Source organism: Polyodon spathula, chromosome 16, assembly GCF_017654505.1.
Source record: "Polyodon spathula isolate WHYD16114869_AA chromosome 16, ASM1765450v1, whole genome shotgun sequence".
NCBI classification, from domain to species: domain Eukaryota; kingdom Metazoa; phylum Chordata; class Actinopteri; order Acipenseriformes; family Polyodontidae; genus Polyodon; species Polyodon spathula.
Window position 1 is genome coordinate 1,472,467 of NC_054549.1, and position 21,981 is coordinate 1,494,447.

General features: G+C 40.7%; 1 protein-coding gene across 3 annotated transcripts in view; it reads right to left on the bottom strand.

Moving 5' to 3' along the window:
• LOC121328412 (adipolin-like) overlaps positions 1-19,623 on the bottom strand; it is a 60,146-nt gene extending 40,523 nt beyond the window's left edge. Inside the window, exon 1 of one of the 3 annotated variants that reach the window (XM_041273058.1) lies at positions 18,558-19,623. In XM_041273058.1, the coding sequence (XP_041128992.1) occupies positions 18,558-18,710 (153 nt within the window). In that variant the 5' untranslated portion in view covers positions 18,711-19,623. Of the gene's footprint in view, positions 1-18,539 lie in introns of all 3 variants that reach the window. The other 2 variants (XM_041273057.1, XM_041273056.1) reach the window with 2 other exon arrangements.
• Positions 19,624-21,981: the final 2,358 nt, after the last annotated feature.

Consider the following 21,981-nt stretch of genomic DNA (forward strand, 5'->3'; position numbering starts at 1 on the left):
CTGTGCTGACTCTGTTGGCGTGTTCACGGGCTGCAGGAAGAGGGCGGCAGTCACCCAACAACCGCCTGTGAGTCATGGCAGTGACATGGGGAGGAGGGAAAGTGTGTGTGTGGACTTTCCCCCTCTCTGAATGGCCGAGAGGCGGGTCTTGGGTGATTGTCGGTCCTATAAAATAACGCTCTGTTGTTTTCTCAGGTCTGCCCACTTAGATGCGCTAGGAGTGCGGAAGCTTTGATTCGGGACTGGGAATCAGCCGGGAGAAAAATAAAGAATCACAGCGAGACAGAGAGAGAGAGCGGGGAATCCTTGGGCAGACCCCGGCGTATTGTGAAAGAGCAGGCTAGATAGCCGATAGAGTAGGACGGTGATCCGGGTCGTGCGGGTAGCGGCGACCGGGATAACGCTGCCGAGTGCAGCACCTTTTATTTGTAGTTTTATTACTGTTTTATTTTCCCTTATTCTTTTCGCCTTCTGTTTTCATTATTATTTCTTTGAGCACCTGCGAGTGCACTTGCTGTTCACGTACCAGCTGTGGTATTTCCGTGGTGCTGTCTATCATCGTTGATAGGCAGCCCACGGTCAACAGTGCCCTCTGCCGGAAAAAGTAAGAACTGTCTGAAAATAAAACTGGGCACCTGTGTGGTGTTTTCAAGTACACCTGTCTGTCTCCTAGTCAGTGAATTACCCACACCCCTTCCACAGTGTGATTTATGTTTTTTGGCCTTTAGGGGGTAGTATTGAGTCTAAATGAAAAACTGATGTCAGATTGCTGATCAGACTAATTGGACAAAAAAAAAATGTGCAGTGCTCCGGCCTGTTGTAATATCATGATGCAACATTGTATTGGTACAGAAACGAGCCCCTGATACCAGCTAAAAATAGCAAATTGAACTTCTTAACACTTTCACAACATAAATAAGAAATAGTCTATTCCCAACCCTGCTCTATGCAGAGAGTCTAGCAAACTACACCCTGTGCCATTCAGAGGCCTATACGCTATAGCAACGACGACACAACACTCGAACTCTTACAGGTATCAGATTGTCCTGGATATTCCTGGAGACTTCCTCACTGGCACACTCCACAGCCTGTGCATTTAACTTAAAATATACCAGTCAAAGGGTACATTTAACATAAATCTATTTTAAAAGTCAAATATATTCTTACAGAAACTGTGATCATATGATCATTTTTGACCTTACTAAATTAAAGGGGCTGAAGTTATTTTCGTAAAATGCTTTTGTAAATCCTACCTGTCGTGCAATTCCATTGACTACACAGGTCTCAAATGTACAGTTTCAACACAAACATGATAATGCAAACATGTATTTTGTAGTTCACTAGGTAAAAGAATGTGGTAGTGCACTGGGTAAAAGAGATTTATTTCAGCTGCAGTACCAGATAACACCTTTTAAAATGAAAATACATGTGTGCTAAAACAGATTTCTTTCACAGTAACACATTCCAGACCTATACAGTTAATGGGTGTGCATGGCATGGAAACTGCATGGAATTTGTGTGTTTACCACAATCACTTTAAATAAATACTTTATCATCATGTCACAGAGTAAAAATCAGGCCCTGTGTTCCTGAAGAAGCAAAACCAGTTTACTTTCACGCAGTCTGGATCACTTCTGAACTGATAACTCATCTCCTACTCCACACCCTCCACACGCTCTGTATTTTCTCAAAGCTATAATACCTGCCACTGATATGAACATTCATAACCACAAATATGATTTGAATCTTACCCCACCCCTTCCCACATGTCAAATGTCTGCAGTTAAGATAAAAAGGTTAAATAATTTGTCAGTCTGAAGTGAGCTGTGTATTAAGGAATGCATGTATTTGGCATGCAAGATATAGTTTACTTTAACTATATGTGAATCCCTACTGATAACAACCTGTCTATAAGTTACACCCAGAGCTGGCATCATTCCAAAGGCTGACAATGGCAATAATGTGTCCGGCGTTGGACTGCATGGCATTCAAAGTCCATAAAAAGAATGAAATTGGCCACCTCAGACAATGGCCTAACGCAGGGTGGGTATTAGATGAAGTCATTGGATATTTAGCCATACAAATTGGATATAGGCAAAGTTTATGGTCTTATGTCAGCATTGGTCAGCTCCCTGTACAAAGCCATCATTTAGAGTTGCAAAATAATGTCAAGAACTATGGACTATTTGGGTTAGATCAACTTTATAACAATTTGTTTCATTTACAAAATTTGAGTATTTTTTTTTTATCAATTAATTCCCTTATAAGTGGAGAGTGTAGGGGAGGTTAATGTAAACAAACAGACACAGCTTATATTTACAAATATGTTCTATTCAGTTTGGTCAGGCTGCAGCTCAAAATATTCTTTGAAGATCCAGCTATGATCGTTCCCTCCTCTGACATTATTTTCTAGCAAGATGATATGAAACATGAAAGGTTTGACTTGCACTGTTGAAGCACTTTCTGATTTCCATCTTAGACATTGGAAATAGTCAATTTTTTAAATGTTATTTCAGATAAAATGTAATTTGTTACCACATTTCCTTACCTGTCTAAAATCAGAACCAGTACAGTTCCAATGTATTTAAGAATGTAATGAGATAACAGTAGTGTTCCTGTAAATTCAACAGACACGGTGTTGAAAACGAGTCACTGAACCGCTGGATAACTGAACAATCCATAGAAGAGCCAGTTCTTAGTGAAGTGTTATTAGAAAATCAAACTAAAGTGCATTTTATATCCAAGGATGTAACAAAGGCAAGACAAACAATTACAGAGTGGTACTCGTTAACATTGCCGGAGAGCGTTGTCTTATTATTATTGGTTGGTACTTGATAATGTGTGGCTTATAAATAATGGTGAAAGCACTTTAACATGGTTTTTACATGCCTACCAACATAAAACATGTTAAAGGTATTACAGTCCATGGACTTCCGGTGAGAATTTCCGGTGAGATGCTCCGCCCATTCTCTCTCGGTTTTTATTTCCATTCTGCCGCTTCACTCTCCATTTTTATGTTTTCTTTTATATATTTTAGAAGACGTCTGATTTTTATTTGACTTGGGTTGATTTTATTATCACATGTGTTTGCCGTGTCCTGCTTGGTTTGTGCTCTTGTATCCTGCCGCCTTTCCACTGCTGGGTAGAGTACATCGCCGCCTGCCTGTTCCCCCCTGGTTGCCTGCTCTTTCCCCGGCTCTCTCTCTGTGCGTCTGCCTGCCTGACTGTCTGCTTGCCTGCCCTGCCTGCTTATGCCTGTTCTGCTGCCTGGTGGCTGGCCTGCCTGGTTGCCTGGTGTGTGCTGCTATATACTGCGTGTTGTCCAGTCTGATTTCCAGGACTTTTCTTGGCTCTCCGTCTGCGCATTTGGCTGCACGTGGGCTTTGTTTGTTTGCCTGCCCTGCCTGTTGCGTCTACTCCGCTGCCTCGTGGCTGGCGTGCTTGGTAGCCCGCTTGCCTGTCTGGGCTTGCACTGCTGCGCCTTGGTGCTTGCTTTGACAAAACTGTGCAGAACTGTATTTGCTTGACTTCCCTTCTGCCACGCTTTTTTGAAATGGACTTGAAACTTTTGTTTTATTTTTTAATGTTTGTTTGCAGATGCTATTCCCTGCACCATCTCCTTTCTCTACGGAGGAGGGCTGCACAGGCAGATTCCCGCTAATGTTTTTAAACTTTGTAAAGCACTGGGTTTGCTAAACATGAACTTGCACCCATCATGGCACTAGATATGTGCTTTCTGCCCCTGATAACATTAATATACAGATAGTAAAGAATAACGCAAACATACTGTTTGTTTTGACACCACAGGGCTTATTTACTCACATTTAGTTTATATTCCTTGTTTAAATTCTGTCTCAGTTATACCCACTTCCAAATCTTTGTATAATATATCTGTTGCTTGTTTGAATGTACTCTCCGTTTTATAAGGCTCTCTCTGTACATGACATAATCACTGAGAAACATATTGATACTCTTGGACGTACGGAGGCCTGGCTCACTGAAAACGATGTATCCCCATTGGTAGAAGCATCTCCTCCTGATTACGCATTTTTAAAATTACGCAGTTATTTTAAATTTGGTCCAAATTGTTTCTCAATTGAACCAGGCTGATACGTTTAATTCTTTTGAGCAGATCACAATGTTTCATTCTGCACACTACTCCTTAAAGATTGAACCTCCTAAACAAAACCTTGACTTTCTAAATGAGTTCTCTGCTTTACTTTCTTTTTTATGTCTCTCAGCTGAATGTGTACTCATTATGGGTGACTTTAATTTGCATTCCCTACTAACATCTTCCATGGTGGCTGAATCTATCTCTTTATTATCACCTTTTGATTCCACGCAGTTTATTTCTGTACCTGCTCATACTGTAGATCACCATGTCTTGTTACAACGATTGGAATACGAAGCTTATAGTTCTGCTATAGCCTTAAATTGGCTTCAATCTTATCTTAATGGTCGTGGCCAATATGTCTCAGCTGAGGGTTGTTCCTCTCAAATTGCTGGTTTGACTTCTGGAGTACCCGAGGTTCTATTCTGGGACCCATTCTGTTTTTGATTTATATGTTACATCTTGGAAGACTTACAAAATAGGGGCCTTAGCTTCCATATGTATGCGGTTCATATCCAACTTTCCACAAAACCCCATTTATCAGGGGCGGGTTCACTGCTGTCGGAGTGTCTTAGCGAGATTCAAAACTGGATGTGCCAACATTTTTTACAACTAAATGTTAACAAAACAGAGGTTATGTGATCTCATAAAAATTGTCTCTCTCTCTCTTACTATTAAATGTGACCTTGGGAAATTTCTGCTTTGTTGTTAGCACCGTCATTAAAAATCTGGCAGTTTTGTTCAATTCTGAGTTACGCTTAGATGCACATATCAAATTTATTTGTAAATCTTCTTTTTTTCCATCTTAGAAATACTGCACGCGTCTTAATGGAACCGTCTGCAGCGGTGACCTTGATCCATGCCTTCATTACCTCTTGCCTTGATTATTGCAATGCCCTTCTGGCCAGACTTCCACAATGTGCTGTTTCTAGGCTTCAGCTAGTCCAAAATTAGGCAGCTAGACTGTTGACTGTAAAGTCCCGTTGTCACATAACCCCAGTTTTGTCTCGTCTTCATTGGTTACCGCTCACTCAGAGAATAAATTTAAAATGTTGTTACTTATATTTAAAGCATTACTTGGCCTGGCACCCTCCTATCTTTCTGATCTCATACTGCATAATGTTCCTAGTCGGGTGCTGTGGTCTGAGGAGGCTGACCTACATAGTGTACCGTCTGATCAAACTGCCACGTATGGGTCGCATTCTTTTAGCCATCTAGCACCCACACTATGGAACTCCCTAGCTAGGGACATTAGAAGCATCCACTCTCTTCCCTTTTTTAAAACACATATAAAAACATTGTTGTTTGATCAGGTTTTTTCTTAAAATTATTTTTGTAGTATATTGTTTTTTTCTTTTTTGCAGATTTTGTAGAGAAAGAGTTTGTTTTTTGCTTTTTCCTTTGCTGACTATGTAAAGCACCCTGAGATGCTCCCCGTGTATATGGGGCTCTATATTAAATGTAAATTTGATTGATTTGACTGGGGAAATCTGAGTATTTGCAAAGCCTGAATATATACTTATCAACATCCATGCTGAAAGGTAATTGATTAAAACAATAATGGTAAATCTGTCAATGGCTATATATGCCTCCATTCCACCTCCATTCCTAACACAAGCTAAAACAATGGTAAACTATGGTAAATGCACAGTATAACCATGGGAAAAGCACAGGAAAACAGCACAATTACCATGCAAATTTACTGTGGTAAAAAACTTATAGGTGACTGCATATCAAATCCTGTGTTTAATTCTTGTCACCACGTTAAGAGCAGCATATATATATTATATATATATATATATATGCAACAGTGTTTCTTGTCCTACCTTTGAGTAAAACACGCACATGTTCCTGCCTCTTTAATGAGCATGGAATCACAACAGCTCTGAAGAATGTTCAGCAATAAGTCATAGCCACCTCTCTAGTAGGAGCTTGTTCAAATATAACTATACACACTGCATGCCAAAGAAGCAGGAATGTACAGTTATTTCTCTGTATTGTTAGTGCATGCCATTGCAATTAAATAATTAGTGATAAGCCCTAAGGATTTAGATTTGTTTAATAAAGTCAATCTACGTCTGAGACTGCCTTTCCAACGTGTTTAGCTTTGCTCACACGTACAAGTCTAACATGGCAAACGACAGTCATTCTACAGTTTTTGAACTTGTATCCGAAATGAAGTGTACAGTACCTCTGCTGTTAAACAGCATTACTTTTGCATTATTAATGTTTCTAAATGTAGTACCATGCACAATCCTGGGGTCCGAGGAGAAAGATGCAGAGAGAGAGTCTGCAATGCTTAATGTCCAAGTGCCTTTGAACAGGTTTGAAGATGCTAGGCTGGCACTAGGCATTGTTTGTGCATTGGGCTGCCTCATCCTGTCCATCACTGTATTTTTCGGCCAACTGTTTGTTTTACATACAATGTGAAAACAAATCTTACATATGGTACATTGGTAGTGTATTGGTGCTCCTCAGAACCCTTATAAAAGAACACTTATCAAAAGTTACTTTATATTATAATAATAATAATAATAATAATAATAATAATAATAATAATAATAATAATAATAATAATAATAATAGGTAGCTTAGCAACTCTGACATTGGAGACACAGGATCGCAGATACTCGTATTCAGTGTTGGGGGTTTAGGGTTATGGTTAGGGTAATGAATTACTCCCTTGTTATATATTGTCACCCTCACATCACACCCACATTACACAGCCATTACCATCAATATGTAAAACATTGCCATGCCAATTTTATAATATGTGCTTGGTTGTCATGACTAGGGTGCACTTATACTGTCTTGACATTTAACATCTAAAGCATTCTGTTTGGAGTTCTCTCTTATTCAGATTCTCCAATTCCAGGCTGACTATATAGTCATCTGTTTTTACAACGAATCCCTGTTGAGAGTTATCATCTATTAGGTTAAGATACAGTTAGAATGCAAATGCATTTGAAGAACAATTCAGATACAACCAAGCAATCAGAACATAATAATACTGCAAAACAGGCAATTAATGCAACCATCAAGCCACTGCAGTGCATGCAATTCCATATTCAGAAATGCACACCTGTAGAAGAAACTTTCAAGAATATAAGGAAATGTACAAACGAGAGGAGGTCATTCGGCCCATCAATGCACGTCCGCTTACTAGTAGCTGATTGATCTCAAAACTCTGTCAAGTGATTCTGCCTCCACAACATAGCCACGTATCCTATTCCGTCCCCTTTTCATGGAACTATTTTGTTACATACAATGACTTTAATAGTATGGCACCATACATTTCTATCCAAATATTCTGATACAGGTGGAATTTAAATAACTCTTCAATCGGCAACCCATTTCTCTAGATCAACGGGCTTTGATTTCACCATGTAGCAAAAATAAACGGCGCTGGGCAGGCAGGATCCCAAGTGGTTAATGTTTGACAGAGGAAATTCAGCAAAAGGAACTACAATCAGGAGATTTTCCATCTTACTGCACATTTCTCTAATTACTCAACACACTCAACTTAGGCAGACTATTAGTTGCACTAGAGTGCTTGCAGGCGGATGTGTCATTTTAAACGCTTCCCTTTTTGTATTTATCTCTTAATTAGATTGCTAATTCTTTTGTTGTAAGTTGAATGGTTAATACACAGGCAGTGCTAGCACACTTGATGGTTAGAGTTGCATGCATACAGGAGGCCTCTGCCACACAGTACCTGATAAGAAGCTCCTTATGTCTGACTTTGAGATACAGTAGGAGAAAGGTTGTTCTGAGAACTCCACATTTTAACTGAGTTTTTGAAAGAGGGGATGTCTTTTTAGCAATACAACAACATGCAAACATAAGAATATTTACTAAACAGAGGAGGCCAGTCAGCCCATCTGATCTCGTCCAGTTCCAAGTAGCTGATTGATCTCAAACCTTTGTCAAGTTGTGTCTTAAAGGATCCAAGTGATTCTGCCTCAACAACATGACTAAGTAGCCCATTCCATCCCCTCACCACTCTCTGTGTGAAGAAGAGTGTCCTTCAACAACATGACTATGTAACTCATTCCATCCCTTCACCACTCTTTGTGTGAAGAAGTGTATCTTTCAACATCATGACTATGTAACCCAGTCCATCCCCTGACCACTCTCTGTGTGAAGAAGTGTCTCCTTCAACAACATGACTAGGTAACCCATTCCATCCCCTCACCACTCTCTGTGTGAAGAAGAGTCTCCTTACCTCTGTCCTAAATCTATCTCAATTTAATTTGCAACTGTGTTCTCTGGCCCTGGTTTCTGTACTGTGCTTGAAATATTGGTTCAGGTTTTCTATGTTAACTCCATCAAACTCTAAAAACTTCAGTTAGAGTCCTCCTAGTTCTTCTTTGTTCTAGGCTAAATACATTCAGTTTTCTCAGCCTAGCTTCATAGCTTGTTCGCTAGCCCTGGTATTAAAGGACATATAGAACTTGGCAAAACCTGGCAAATGATATTCAGTGTCAACAAATATTACACGCCAGTCACAAAAATGTAGGATCCAAATACCAAATGGGTGGGATAGAACTAGAACAGGCACACCAAGAGAAAGACTTTGGGTTGTGATAGATTCATTTCTGTCAGCAACAACACAGCACAGAGAAGTAATAAAGAAGGCTAACAGAATCCCAAAAAGGTAGAGTACAAATCCAAGGAGGTTACAGAGAAGGTTCAAATCCTTTTGAATTAACTGGGGTGTGGTTTCCTGAGTCCACTACTCCCCCTAGTTTGGTATCCTCTGCACTCTGCACAAGTTTACAAACGAGAGGAGGCCATTCGGCCCATCTTGCTCGTTTGGTTGTTAGTAGCTTACTGATCCCAAAATCTCATCAAGCAGCTTCTTGAAGGATCCCAGGGTGTCAGCTTCAACAACATTACTGGGGACTTGATTCCAGATCCTCACAATTCTCTGTGTAAAAAAGTGTCTCCTATTTTCTGTTCTGAATGCCCCTTTGTCTAATCTCCATTTGTGACCCCTGGTCCTTGTTTCTTTTTTCAGGCTGAAAAAGTCCCTTGGGTCGACACTGTTAATACCTTTTAGAATTTTGAATGCTTGAATTAGGTCGCCACTTAGTCTTCTTTGTTCAAGACTGAACAGATTCAATTCTTTTAGCCTGTCTGCATATGACATGCCTTTTAAGCCCGGAATAATTCTGGTCGTTCTTCTTTGCACTCTTTCTAGAGCAGCAATATCTTTTTTATAGCGAGGTAACCAGAACTGCACACAATATTCAAGATGAAGTCTTACTAGTGCATTGTACTGTTTTAACATTACTTCCCTTGATTTAAATTCAACACTTTTCACAATATATCCGAGCATCTTGTTAGCCTTTTTTATAGCTTCCCCACATTGTCTGGATGAAGACATTTCTGAGTCAATAAAAACTCCTAGGTCTTTCTCATAGATTCCTTCTCCAATTTCAGTATCTCCCATATGATATTTATAATGTACATTTTTATTTCCTGCGTGCAGTACCTTACACTTTTCTCTATTAAATGTCATTTGCCATGTGTCTGCCCAGTTCTGAATCTTGTCTAGATCATTTTGAATGACCTTTGCTGCTGCAACAGTGTTTGCCACTCCTCCTACTTTTGTGTCGTCTGCAAATTTAACAAGTTTGCTTACTATACCAGAATCTAAATCTCCTTCATAGTTTGCTTTTCTAAAATTGTAAACCTTAGCTTTAGTCATTACTTTTGGGGTTTTAAAAAACACTTCAAATGAGACCATGTTGTGGTCTGAGTTTGCCAGTGGTTCTCTGACCTCTGTTTTAGTTATTCTATCTTCGTTATTTGAAAAGACTAAATCAAGACATGCCTCCCCTCCAGTCGGTGCCTTGACAAATTGTGTTAGGAAGCAGTCATTTGTCATTTCCACCATTTCTATTTCATCCTTCGCGCTACCCACCGGGTTTTCCCATTTTATTTGGGGGAAGTTGAAATCCCCCATTAGTATGGCTTCTCCTTTGCTACACGCATTTCTAATGTCATTGTATAACAGATTATTGTGCTCACCGTCTGAATCTTGCGGTCTATAGCATGCTCCTATTATTATGCCCTTTGAATTTTTGTCCGTTATTCTGACCCATATTAATTCGGTTTTATTTTCTTTGTCCAGGTTTAACACCTGGGGTGTATCTTGGTCCAAGTTATGGATATACATCAGGAGAAGTTGGCCATGAATGTTTCTTTCAATACACAGCATGGATGTAGATCATTGTATTGATTCAGTTTTTTCCCCCCACAATGTAAAAATTCTCTAACGATCTGCATTTTTCTCCATCATTCTGCATCATATGAATTCCTAGTATCATTGGTTATTACAATAATGAACTTACCAGCGCAACAAACAACAATGGTACTGTTTTTTAAGGTAAAAATGTTGCTTGTTCTAATGGCATTAAGGTCTTTGCCCTGGACGCCATTGCTTGGCACGGTGCACTCGGGCGTGACGATATCCAGCAGTAAACACCTTCACTGAAAACATCTTGGTGGGTTCAGCCACATAGTCTTAGGAAGGTTCAAAGAATAGTACATTGAAAGGGCTTTTACACGGCACACTGTAAAAGCTACAGTGAAATCTCTCTTTTCAGCCCAGTGAAGGGACCACCATGTGGCCTTACAAGGAAGGTGGCCTTACCACTAAAGGTACAGTTGAAACATTTGCCCAACAATTTTACTAAAATGCTAGCTTCTATTGAAACTGTTCTGTTTTAGTTTATAATAGTTAGATATTAATATATCATTTAAATCAAACGTGAAAATGAGTTATACTTATTGGAATTTAACAGAGGCTTGATACGTTTGGGACTGGAAATGGTGGCCCTAACACAGGGCAGAGGAGGGCTTATACTGTCAAAAGGAGCAACTTCAGACTGTAGAAAAGTGGCCTTAATTGTGAGTAGATCTCTAGATAGCAAGGCTTTATAAAAAACATACTGTCTGAATATGTTTTGGTGCCACAAGATGTAGAAATACAGGTAATGCAATCTAAAAACCTCAGGAAGATTTACTCATTGTTGCTTAATTACAGCATCAACAGTTGTCGTTTCTTAAAGGATTTACCAGAGACACAAAAATGTGAAGCATGTATAGCTCATTTTTACCTACCGCAGGTATTACATTACAGAACAGATTAATCTGTGTTGCAAGCACACACTGCAACATTCCCACCTCCTAGGCACATTTTTCATGAAGCTTTCTTCTGCAGCCAAGCAGTCCCGCCTTAAAGGACAATCATGACTGGCTGGTTGACACGTGACACGTGATCTTAACCCTGAAGAGATTTAGCCAGGGTTTTTTTCCAAAGATGGAAACGATTCTTGTGAAAACTCCCATAAAATGTTACTGTTTTAATACATTTTGAAATGGCCGAGGGGAAATCTATTTTGAATGAGTTTCCTGCAGTATTATTACCAGGTTTTTGCGTTTGTTTTTTGTACATGTTAACGTGGAAAGAACAGGATCTGCCCACCAGTTACATAAAAACAATGCTGTAAACTTGTCAGTCGATGGTACAGTGCTTGAGTTTAGATCCAAAATGGGAAATTTGGGAGTGATTTTTGATCCTGGATTAACTTTTGAACCTCATGTGCAGAATACTGTTTAGGCATCATTTTTCCACCTTAGAAACATCACTAGGGTGCGACCTATGCTTTCTGCTTCTGTAGCTGAAAAGCTGGTTTATGCATTTGTGTTTTCGAGGATTGATTATTGTAACCCTCTGCTTACAGGCGTCTCAAGAAGCACACTGTCCAAATTACAACATGTTCAGAACTCAGCAGCTCGTATCCTGACAAGTTCACGTGCAAGGGATCATATTTTTCATAATCCTTACTTTTAAGGCTTTACATGGTTTGGCTCCACAGCAGGAGGCAGCATGAACTGGATACACTGTTATGGCGAACATGTATTTTCAAACAGATATTAAAAGTGTCTTTAGTTGTTTGGAATCACAATAGCATTCCAACACTGAGGCTGTGCCAGTACCTCTGAATCTCTATGAAGTGTGATACTGTGATAGAATCACAATAGTTTTTCTATACCCCTTATAATATTGACTGACATGCTTTCAGTCAGTACCAGTCTTTGACCCAGGTGACACTGCTATTGTGCATAACAGGCTAAAAGACAAATAAATCATAGCATGACTTGCACATGATGTGAGTTAGCTTAAAGGCTTTCCATAAATCTACTCTGAACATTAGGATATCAATCTGAACAGAAAGACATTGGAAATGTGCCTATTTAACATTAGCCAACATTATAGAATAAGCAACTGGCACTTTTATCAGTAGGATATGTAATAAACAAGGGGTGGTGAAGTTCCTTCCCTCTGTCCCAGGTCTGTGCTGTGGTGACCAGGACTGGACACAGTATTCTCAGTGCCGTCTCACCAGCGCATTGTACAGCTTCATCATAACCTCCCTTGATTTGTACTCTTGTTTGCCTTTCTTATTGCTCCTCCACATTGTTGGTTGCTGACAGTGTTTAGACTATTACAACACCAAGGTCTTTCTCTTGGTGAGCCTGGTATAATCCATTTGGTATTTTGTTTGTACATTTTTGTGACCGGCTGTAACACTTTACATTTGTTGACATTAAATTTAATTTGCAATCTCGCTCCCTCCTGCAACAACGCTGGTCCAACAACACACCACTCATTCCAAACAGAGCACCAGCATTATTGCAGGAGGGATTACGAACTGGACACACTGCCAGGGTTAGAACAAGAAATCTCTTTATCTTCAAACAAAAAATAAATCATCAACTCTATTGGAAATATAATGCTACATAATGAACAACAAAAGAGAATACTGCAGGGAGTTCTGCTAGACTTTAAATGACCTACTATCCCATATTATTGTTATTATTTAGCGGACCCCTTTATCCAAGGCAACTTACAGAGACTAGGGTGTGTGCAATGTCACTTACAACAACATCTCACCCGAAAGACAGAGCACAAAGAAGTTATGTGACTTGATCAGGGTCACACAGTGAGGGAGCTGGGATTTGAACCAGGGAGTGCCTGGTTACAAGCCCCTTTTTTTAACCACCAGACCACGCAGCCTCCTTGATATTAATATTAATCCTGACGTATCTGAGCAACCACCTTCCTTTAAAGTGTGTGTATTATACAGATAAACACAGTGTTATTGCACTACATCGTAACTTCCTGGAAGACTGCATGCCAGTTTGCCTGTAAAAGGACTGTAAAGACACTGGTGCTTCATTGTAGCGGAACAGGATAATACTGTAGACCCCAATGGGTTACCCCTTTGCCATTACGCATGGAGCTAGGTGTGAAATTAGTCTAGACTGCTTTAAAATGCCTTGTAAATATTTCAGTGGCTGACACTTTATAACTATAAACTATGAAGTTTAATGGCTGAAATGATCATTTATCTTTGCTTTTGTAAATAGTAGAAGACTGGCAGGTGCGCTACCCTACGTACAAAGCCTGTTTATTTGATGTTCGATTCTAGGCGTCTGCAATCATTCTGAATGAATCTAGGTTCTTTTGCTTCAATATTGATTTATCCTTTTCCTCTAAATCTGCCTGTACTTGGCTTTGAGCTTGTCTAGCAAAGTCTAGAGAACCCTTCAGCTCTGCCAGCACACAGAGAGTTGAAAGGTTACATGATCACATGATTTGAGCAGACTGAGGAAGGCTGTGCAGTTCCCACACTTCGGAGTCTCTGATAAGCTCAAAGGCAGGAAGGGTAGATTCAGAGAACATTGATAATATCTCAATATAAGAGAACCCAGAACTGAACAGAATGACAGCAACCACCAGGAAATAGTAAAGAAATGTAAAAAAAGGAAATTACAATGAGATCATTTTTATAATGGGAGGCATAATGGAATCCATCAGTTCCATTACGTTTCAGGTAAATGCTTTTGATTCCAGAGTTAAGAATTCCAGTCAAGTTTATCTAATCCATGTGCATGTATTACTGTGCACATGTATGTGGAATGTGTATTTGATTTTTAGTAGATCTTTAGAACACACCCCACACATTCTAAATCCACTCCTGGTCTTTGTTCCTACCCTGGTCTAACTGGTTTAATTGTACCAAGTAAACCTCCATCCAGACCCTGAAGTCATTCATGATCTCATTTTACCTGTTAAACCTGGAGTGGAATGGCCCTCCAGGACTGTGTTCTAAATTTATGTCACTTATTTTCTTTAAAACAACTCAAAATCCCAGAAGCTAGAAGCAATGACTCGCATGTGAGTACCAGTCAGTGCATTTCCTATGACTTACGAGTTTTCAATGTCAACACATTTCCTTCTTGTGTCCGTACAAAGTTGACTGAAAGTTTTGCATTGAACTATCTGCTAGGAAGGTTCAATATATTCTTCTCCAACAGATCAAAATAAATTACTATTAAAACATCTATTTCACCTTTACCATACTGTAATGTGTGTTTTTTATATAGGAAACATGAAACCTATGAAGTGAAGACAATGTATATTAGGTAAGATTGACTAGAATTACTTGTTAGCACCATGTACTTTTAATGGCAGCTCTTCACATAATGGTATGCAATACTTACAGTGGATTTAAAAAGGGGCCGGTGTGCAGATGAAGGTAAATCAGGTAAAGTGGTTCACTTGGCTGACAAACTCTGATTGCAGTATAGGTCTAATGTGTTGTAAGACACGTAAATCTCTCATAGCTAGCTTTGTACTGATTTTTTGTATAAAATTTGAAACCTAGTCAAATATTTGACATGCTGCAAAAAAGCTGACATGCTGAACAGTCTCTCCAGACCAGCGCTGATGAGCTGAACGGCATCCTCTCCAGACCAGCACTGAGGGGCTGAACAGCCTTCTCTCCAGACCAGCGCCGAGGGGCTGAACAGCCTCCTCTCCAGACCAGCGCTGAGAGGCTGAACAGCTTCCTCTCCAGACCAGCACTGAGGGGCTGAACAGCCTCCTCTCCAGACCAGCGTTTAGGGGCTGAACAGCCTCCTCTCCAGACCAGCACTGAGGGGCTGAACAGCCTTCTCTCCAGACCAGCACTGAGGGGCTGAACAGCCTCCTCTCCAGACCAGCGCTGAGGGGCTGAACAGCCTCAATTAGGGGCTGAACAGCCTCCTCTCCAGACCAGCGCTGAGGGGCTGAACAGCCTCCTCTCTCTCTGAACAGCCTCCTCTCCAGACCAGCGAGGGGCTTAGGGGGCTGAACAGCCTCCTCTCCAGACCAGCACTTAGGGGCTGAACAGCCTCCTCTCCAGACCAGCGGCTGAACAGCCTCCTCTCCAGACCAGCGCTGAGGGGCTGAACAGCCTCCTCTCCAGACCAGCGCTGAGGGGCTGAACAGCCTCCTCTCCAGACCAGCGCTGGAACAGCCTGACCAGCAGCTGAACAGCCTCCTCTCCAGACCAGCGCTGAGGGGCTGAACAGCCTCCTCTCCAGACCAGCACTGAGGGGCTGAACAGCTCCTCTCCAGACCAGCACTCTGAACAGCCTCCTCTCCAGACCAGCGCTGAGGGGCTGAACAGCCTCCTCTCCAGACCAGCGCTGAGGGGCTGAACAGCCTCCTCTCCAGACCAGCGCTGAGGGGCTGAACAGCCTCCTCTCCAGACCAGCTGATGAGCTGAACAGACTCCTCTCCTGACCAACACTAAGGGACTGAACAGCCTCTCCAGACCAGCGCTGAGGGGCTGAACAGCCTCCTCTCCAGACCAGCACTGAGGGGCTGAACAGCCTCCTCTCCAGACCAGCACTGAGGGGCTGAACAGCCTCCTCTCCAGACCAGCACTGAGGGGCTGAACAGCCTCCTCTCCAGACCAGCGCTGAGGGGCTGAACAGCCTCCTCTCCAGACCAGCGCTGAGGGGCTGAACAGCCTCCTCTCCAGACCAGCGCTGAGGGGCTGAACAGCCTCCTCTCCAGACCAGTGCTGATGAGCTGAACAGACTCCTCTCCTGACCAACACTAAGGGACTGAACAGCCTCTCCAGACCAGCGCTGAGGGGCTGAACAGCCTCCTCTCGATCTGGACTGTTCATATATTCTCCTGGAGAACAGGGGTTCAACAATCTGATTTATTTTTTCACAAATTTAAAATTAAAACAAACCATTGGTTAAAAAAAGTTTGAACTATAACGTGTGAAGTGATTTGGTACAAGGAAGCAATACAAGCACAGCGGAACAAAATGTAGGAGCATCATCTTAGTACAGTTAGTAACAAATTAACAAAGATTATTCACTGTGTCTTAATAGTTAGTTAATAATTAATACCTAATTCTAAACTAATAAAAAGGATGAGTACATAAAAACAGATTTTACTTGCTAAACACTAATAACATCATTTTTCATTTTTTAAACACACTCCATTTCAATGGTATAATACTGCCAATGCTGACAAGGGGTAAGAAATTGTATTTGAAAGCCTCTGTTAGCATTTGAAAGGCTTCCCAAATAGCCTTCAGGTGCAGTAAACCTTTATGTGATTCCCAGCTAACCAGGGCAAAGCTAGGAAAGTGCAAGGAGACACTGCAGGGAGCCCTCTTTCACTTCAGATATGTGCTTTAATACTCTGACAAACGTGCACAAGACCTGTATTTGTGGTTACAAGTAGTCCTGAGTGTATATTGTTATGAAATTGTCCAGACTGAGGGATAGACTGATCCATTATTCCCACTACTGAGTGACAGTCTGAACCTGCTGCTAATCACAGGTCTTTAAAAACTTTTACTGCATGACATCATGACATTGCCCTCTACAGAATTCACACTGCAAAACAAAACCCCACTGAAACGTGAAGAGAGTTAGAGATTTTACTGCTTCCATTAATAGCGCCAGTAGCAGAAAACCAGATTTCTGATCCAAAGAAAACCCCAAGCCTTCATTTCAAGAAAGAAGGCCAAGTAAAATCAAACATGACTGGAAAATACTTCTGTTTATGGAACCATGTCCATGTTAAATGCGTAGTCTTCAGTGGTGCTGGTAGAATTATTAAGACAGCAGGACATGCATCTCTGAATAATTGTAAACATGTGAGCTATTGCAGTCAGGGACAAATAACTTGGCTATGACATTTCAGGGTGTCCATAGCACAAGAACTCGATTTCTTCAAATGTATTGTTTGCCAATCTGTTTGAACGTGTTACAGAACCCCCTGTAGCCTTTGCTGTGTGCTCTGCTGTGTGTATCGCAGCGACATACTTTTAAACATATTGGCAACTCTTTTACAGTTTTTAATCGCACATCATGGGTCCTAAATCAATTAGGAAATACATTTCTCAACAGCATCAGTCATTTCAATCTGAGCACCAGTATTGTTGCAAGGGGAAGCGCAAGTCAGTTTAAAACAACCAATTCTCTAGTTAACTTATAAATGTGTGATCAAAAACTATCAAAACTATCAAGAATATGTGAAAAAGAAAAGCTGCAATATGGATAACCTGAGATACAGCAAAGGTGAATGAATGTGTTTCTTGTAAACACAGCTGGGGGCTCTCAAGCACTTCTGTACACTTTCTGGTAGTCTTTACTTACACTTACACTTGCATGAAATATTAAACCTGTTTAGCTATGAGGGGTGAAGGCATTGCAATTACAGTAATATTGAGGCTACTGAAGTATAGTTTCAGATACCATGGTAATGTATAAGGGCTATGCTGGTGGGGTGCTTACTCTGCTAGTAGTAGTTGACATTGAGGGAAACAGCACAAGGAGTCTGTCTCTTAATTATACTGTAGCTACATTTGAGACTTAAATTTAATATAACAAGTCACATGATCGCCTGGCAAGGTAACTTAGCCTTGTTATAAATTCGGCTCCAACTACTAAAACTTAATAAACAGCCTCTTTGGTCGTACTTGGCTCTGTCACAATATTTCAGTGCTGGCTTGACTTTGAAAGCATCAGGCTCCTGCTTACTTTTCCAATATTTTCGATGCCAAGCAGTTTAGCCCACAACTGATCTGCATTTCTAAAATGCAAAGAAACAAATACAGTAAAACCTGCTTAACATCACTCCTGCTAATGCACCCTCAGCTTATTATCGCCACGTTGAAATGCTGTGGGGACAAGCTCCTGATAATATCACCTGTTATTCTCACACTCCGGTTAATCACATTCACATTGAACAGTCATACAACTGATTTCCAACCTGCTCATTTCACTTAGGAAATCAAGCACAATGACTTGCTGTACAGCATTGCTATGCTGGCACATCAGCACCACAATGCGTATGTCTACAGATTCCTGTTTTACATTGTTATACAGTGTTGTAGGATGTATACTGTAATCAACGCAATATCTAGTACTATATTTGACACAGTAAACACACTTACTGTATTCTGTGTGTGAATGCTTATTCTGACTGATATTAAAGGGTAGCTTACTTCATACAACATGCATAAGAAATCACAAGAAATGGCCCTATACATACCTTGGTACTGCCACTCACCTCCTCACTGTTAGAAAGCGTAGTGTTGTAAGGTTCAGTATATTGGCTTGGTTCTTTCTGTCTTCTTCTTTCCTTCTTTGCAGTCACATCCCTAAATAGGGCAAGCTGTAGCCATAGGGTGGTAGCCAGGAAAGCCAACACCCAGCACCTCATCCTGAACTGTGATGCTGTAGAATTCCTTTGCAAATCACCACTTCAGAATGCTTTAGAGAGCTGCTCCAACCTAGCTTTACAAATCTTTCCAAGTCTTGAAATAGCCACAACTTCAAACACACAGAAAAGTACCAACGTAAAAGTAAACAAACACCTTTGCTTTGTATAAATGTTCAGTCCATGTAGCACTGCTGTTGCTGCTGCTGCTGCTGGAAGGGCTTCTCAATGAAAGGTCAATAGTTTCCAGCAAAGTGCCAAAGATCTGCAAACCTACTCGACTATGAATATACAGAGTGAAATGGCCCCAGGCAGCAACTGATCTGCACTGATCTGACAGCAAATAAACCCATTAGTGAGATTTTTCACGCTCTGGACTCAGCGGGGGTCATTCACCTTCTTTCATTAACGACTTGTAAAAATCCCCAAATACTCTCTTTTAGTTTGGTGATCAGACGCAATGTGTCACATCCATAACACTCATTCCCAAAGATGACTGCATCGGGGGCTTTGCTGTTCAAAATCCTCTCTGTCAATCACACACGTGGCTGAGAAGGAATTGCCCAGAGCATCTGCAGCAGCACAGTTTTTGTAGCCTTTGGCCTGTTTTTTTCTGGCCAGACGAGAGAAAACAAACCCAAATCAGCCCACGATAAGTACAAAGCGCCAGATCCTTGAAGAATAATCCTTGGAGGTTTCACACACACATCAAGAGGCTGCTGAATCCATTAAGGGCTAACAAACTTCTCTGAGCTGCCTCTAAATCTCTACTTGAATGGGACTGGCAATCACTCCTTGTTTTGTAAATAGCAGAAGACAGAGTGTACATTCCTTGCTGGCTGTCTGTCTGCTCTGAATTCTCAGGGAGTTTCTGTGCAGTTTTTATCACCTGATTTTTTTCTATCTTTCTCCTCATCAGCAAATTGGCAAATCACTTCCCAGCACTCATTTACCTCACTGAATAAATACTAGTTCCTGAAACATTTTCCATGGGTTTTATGAAAAGGGGAGGTCTCATATTGGAGTCATCTGGCAGGTGAGGACATCCACAATCACTAATTCAAATGCAAGACTTGAAATACATTCTCTTGTTTTCTGTTTTTCGCCAGAAGGACGTTTTGTTACGGCAGAGCAAAAAATGTATTTGATATTCACATTTTATGGTGAGTGTAGTGAATGCACAATGTTATATCTATGACAGTGGAGTCTACTGTCAGCACAACCCCTTACTAAAGTTTCCCATAGTAAAAGCATAGCAACATATAGTAAAGCATAGTGAAAGCCTGGTAAAGCATAGATAAACAGTTCAGTATGGTAAAGCATATTAAAAAGCATGGCAAAGCATGCTTAACTGTGGTAAACACCCAGTATAACCATGGGAAAGCATGGGAACAGAAACATTAGTGTGGTAAGCATTTATAAGGCATATATTTGCTTTATTTCTCTACTATATGGCTGCTCAGTTTTGGGGAGATTTTGCCTTTTCTGGTTTCTGTTATAAAATCTGATTTACTTTTGATATGACATTTTAAGGAAGTGAATCCATTTGTTCTTTATAGTATTTTTCTGACCTGCTTAGAATTGTAATTTGACTCTAGTGTGTTGCTTATCTGAATACACACATGTATGTACTATTCTACTGATGACCTGCTAATCAATCTCAACATCCTAGCATCTTGCAGTAGCCTCTCTGAAGGGTCCAGAGACCACAGCGAGCTGTTGCACACACACACACATATCACATTATTGTAAGATCAGCTGCATTTAGATACTGATTCCAGCTGTGCTACCACCAGTCCTGTGTTATGAAACAGTGGCCTCTAGTGGTGAAACAGTAGGTGAACACCTCTGTCATAATCACAGGTTTTAAATCATATCCTGTGTATTTCACTTACAAAAAGCACAATTATTCTAATAGGTTGCGCTAAGAGCAGGCACCTAGAGACTGCATGACCTGAAACCTCACCCCCATCTTCATCCATCCACTAGTTGCAGACTTTGCTTTCAATGACAACTAATAATGTATTCCCTGCTTTTGACTGACATGCTTTCAGCCAGAAACATGACCCAGAAGGCACTGCAAGTAAAGGCAAGCTAACAAAGAACTAAGGGTACTACCAGATGTTTGTTTTAAATAGAAACCAAATGATTGCTATGTAGTGTGTTTCTTTCAATACTGCACATTTGAGACCTAATGGAAGTGCACAATGGTAAGATTTGGGGAATTATGTAGTTAGCTACAGTTACTTAAATGGATTGGTCTGTTGCTATGGTTGCAGTTTAAAATGAGTTTCCCGATTCTACAGGCTGTAGGGTTAGGAGCGCTCAGCTGGAATCTGATTGGCTGAGGTGATCCAGGAGGTTTATCATTTTCCTTATCAAGTGTTTTACTAGTACTGAGAAGACCTGTGACTGAATTGGAAATTTGTTGTCTTTCCGAAAGGAGACTCCACCCATCAATCTCATACGTTAACAGTTTGACCAGTTAAATAGGTCTCTCTGTCCACAAACCCCTGTCGTTTCTTTGTTTGGTCCTCCTCCTCCCTGCCTCCACCCTGCAGCGTGCCTTGTCTAGGGGGAAGGTGGCCCCAAGTGCCACTTGTCCTGCCCGCTGGCCGAGCCATTCTTAATCACTGTATTGCATTCATCTCAGCTCGGCCAGCATAGGGGCAGCTATCGAGCGCCAATGGATAAGGCCATGGGCCAGATTGTAATGTGAATGTATTATGTATCTGTAGGTTATCATGTTCGTAACTGTTTGCCAGTTGTTCATGTGCCATCAGGCATATCTTTCACAACCAATAAACTGTTATTTTTACTACTAAGTGGATGTCTTCTTTCTGAAACATCTGTTTTGCACAGATCACTGATGAGCTTCATTTATTGAAAAAATTAGTGCGTGCCGAACACGACTATTTACTAGTGCTCATGTCCATCCACACTATTGTCTAACAATCCACAATAATCAAAATGGGAACATCTTTTAAAATAGCAAATTCCTGTTATTTCATAACATTCTAATTTGATATTAATTATTTAATGTTTTATTCTAATAAGAGTCACATTTCTCTGCCTTCACAATTTACCAGTTTAAAGTCTCCAAAGCTTAGTGTTTGGTACACAGTTTAATAAAACACATCAGCCGTCATCACAGGAGAAGCAAAAATAGTACAAGAAAGACATGAACAACCAGACAGGTCTGGAAGTAAAACCTATTAATGAACATCTCTATAGATGACTAAACAAACTCAACAAGGCCTTTCAGTTGTTTTTA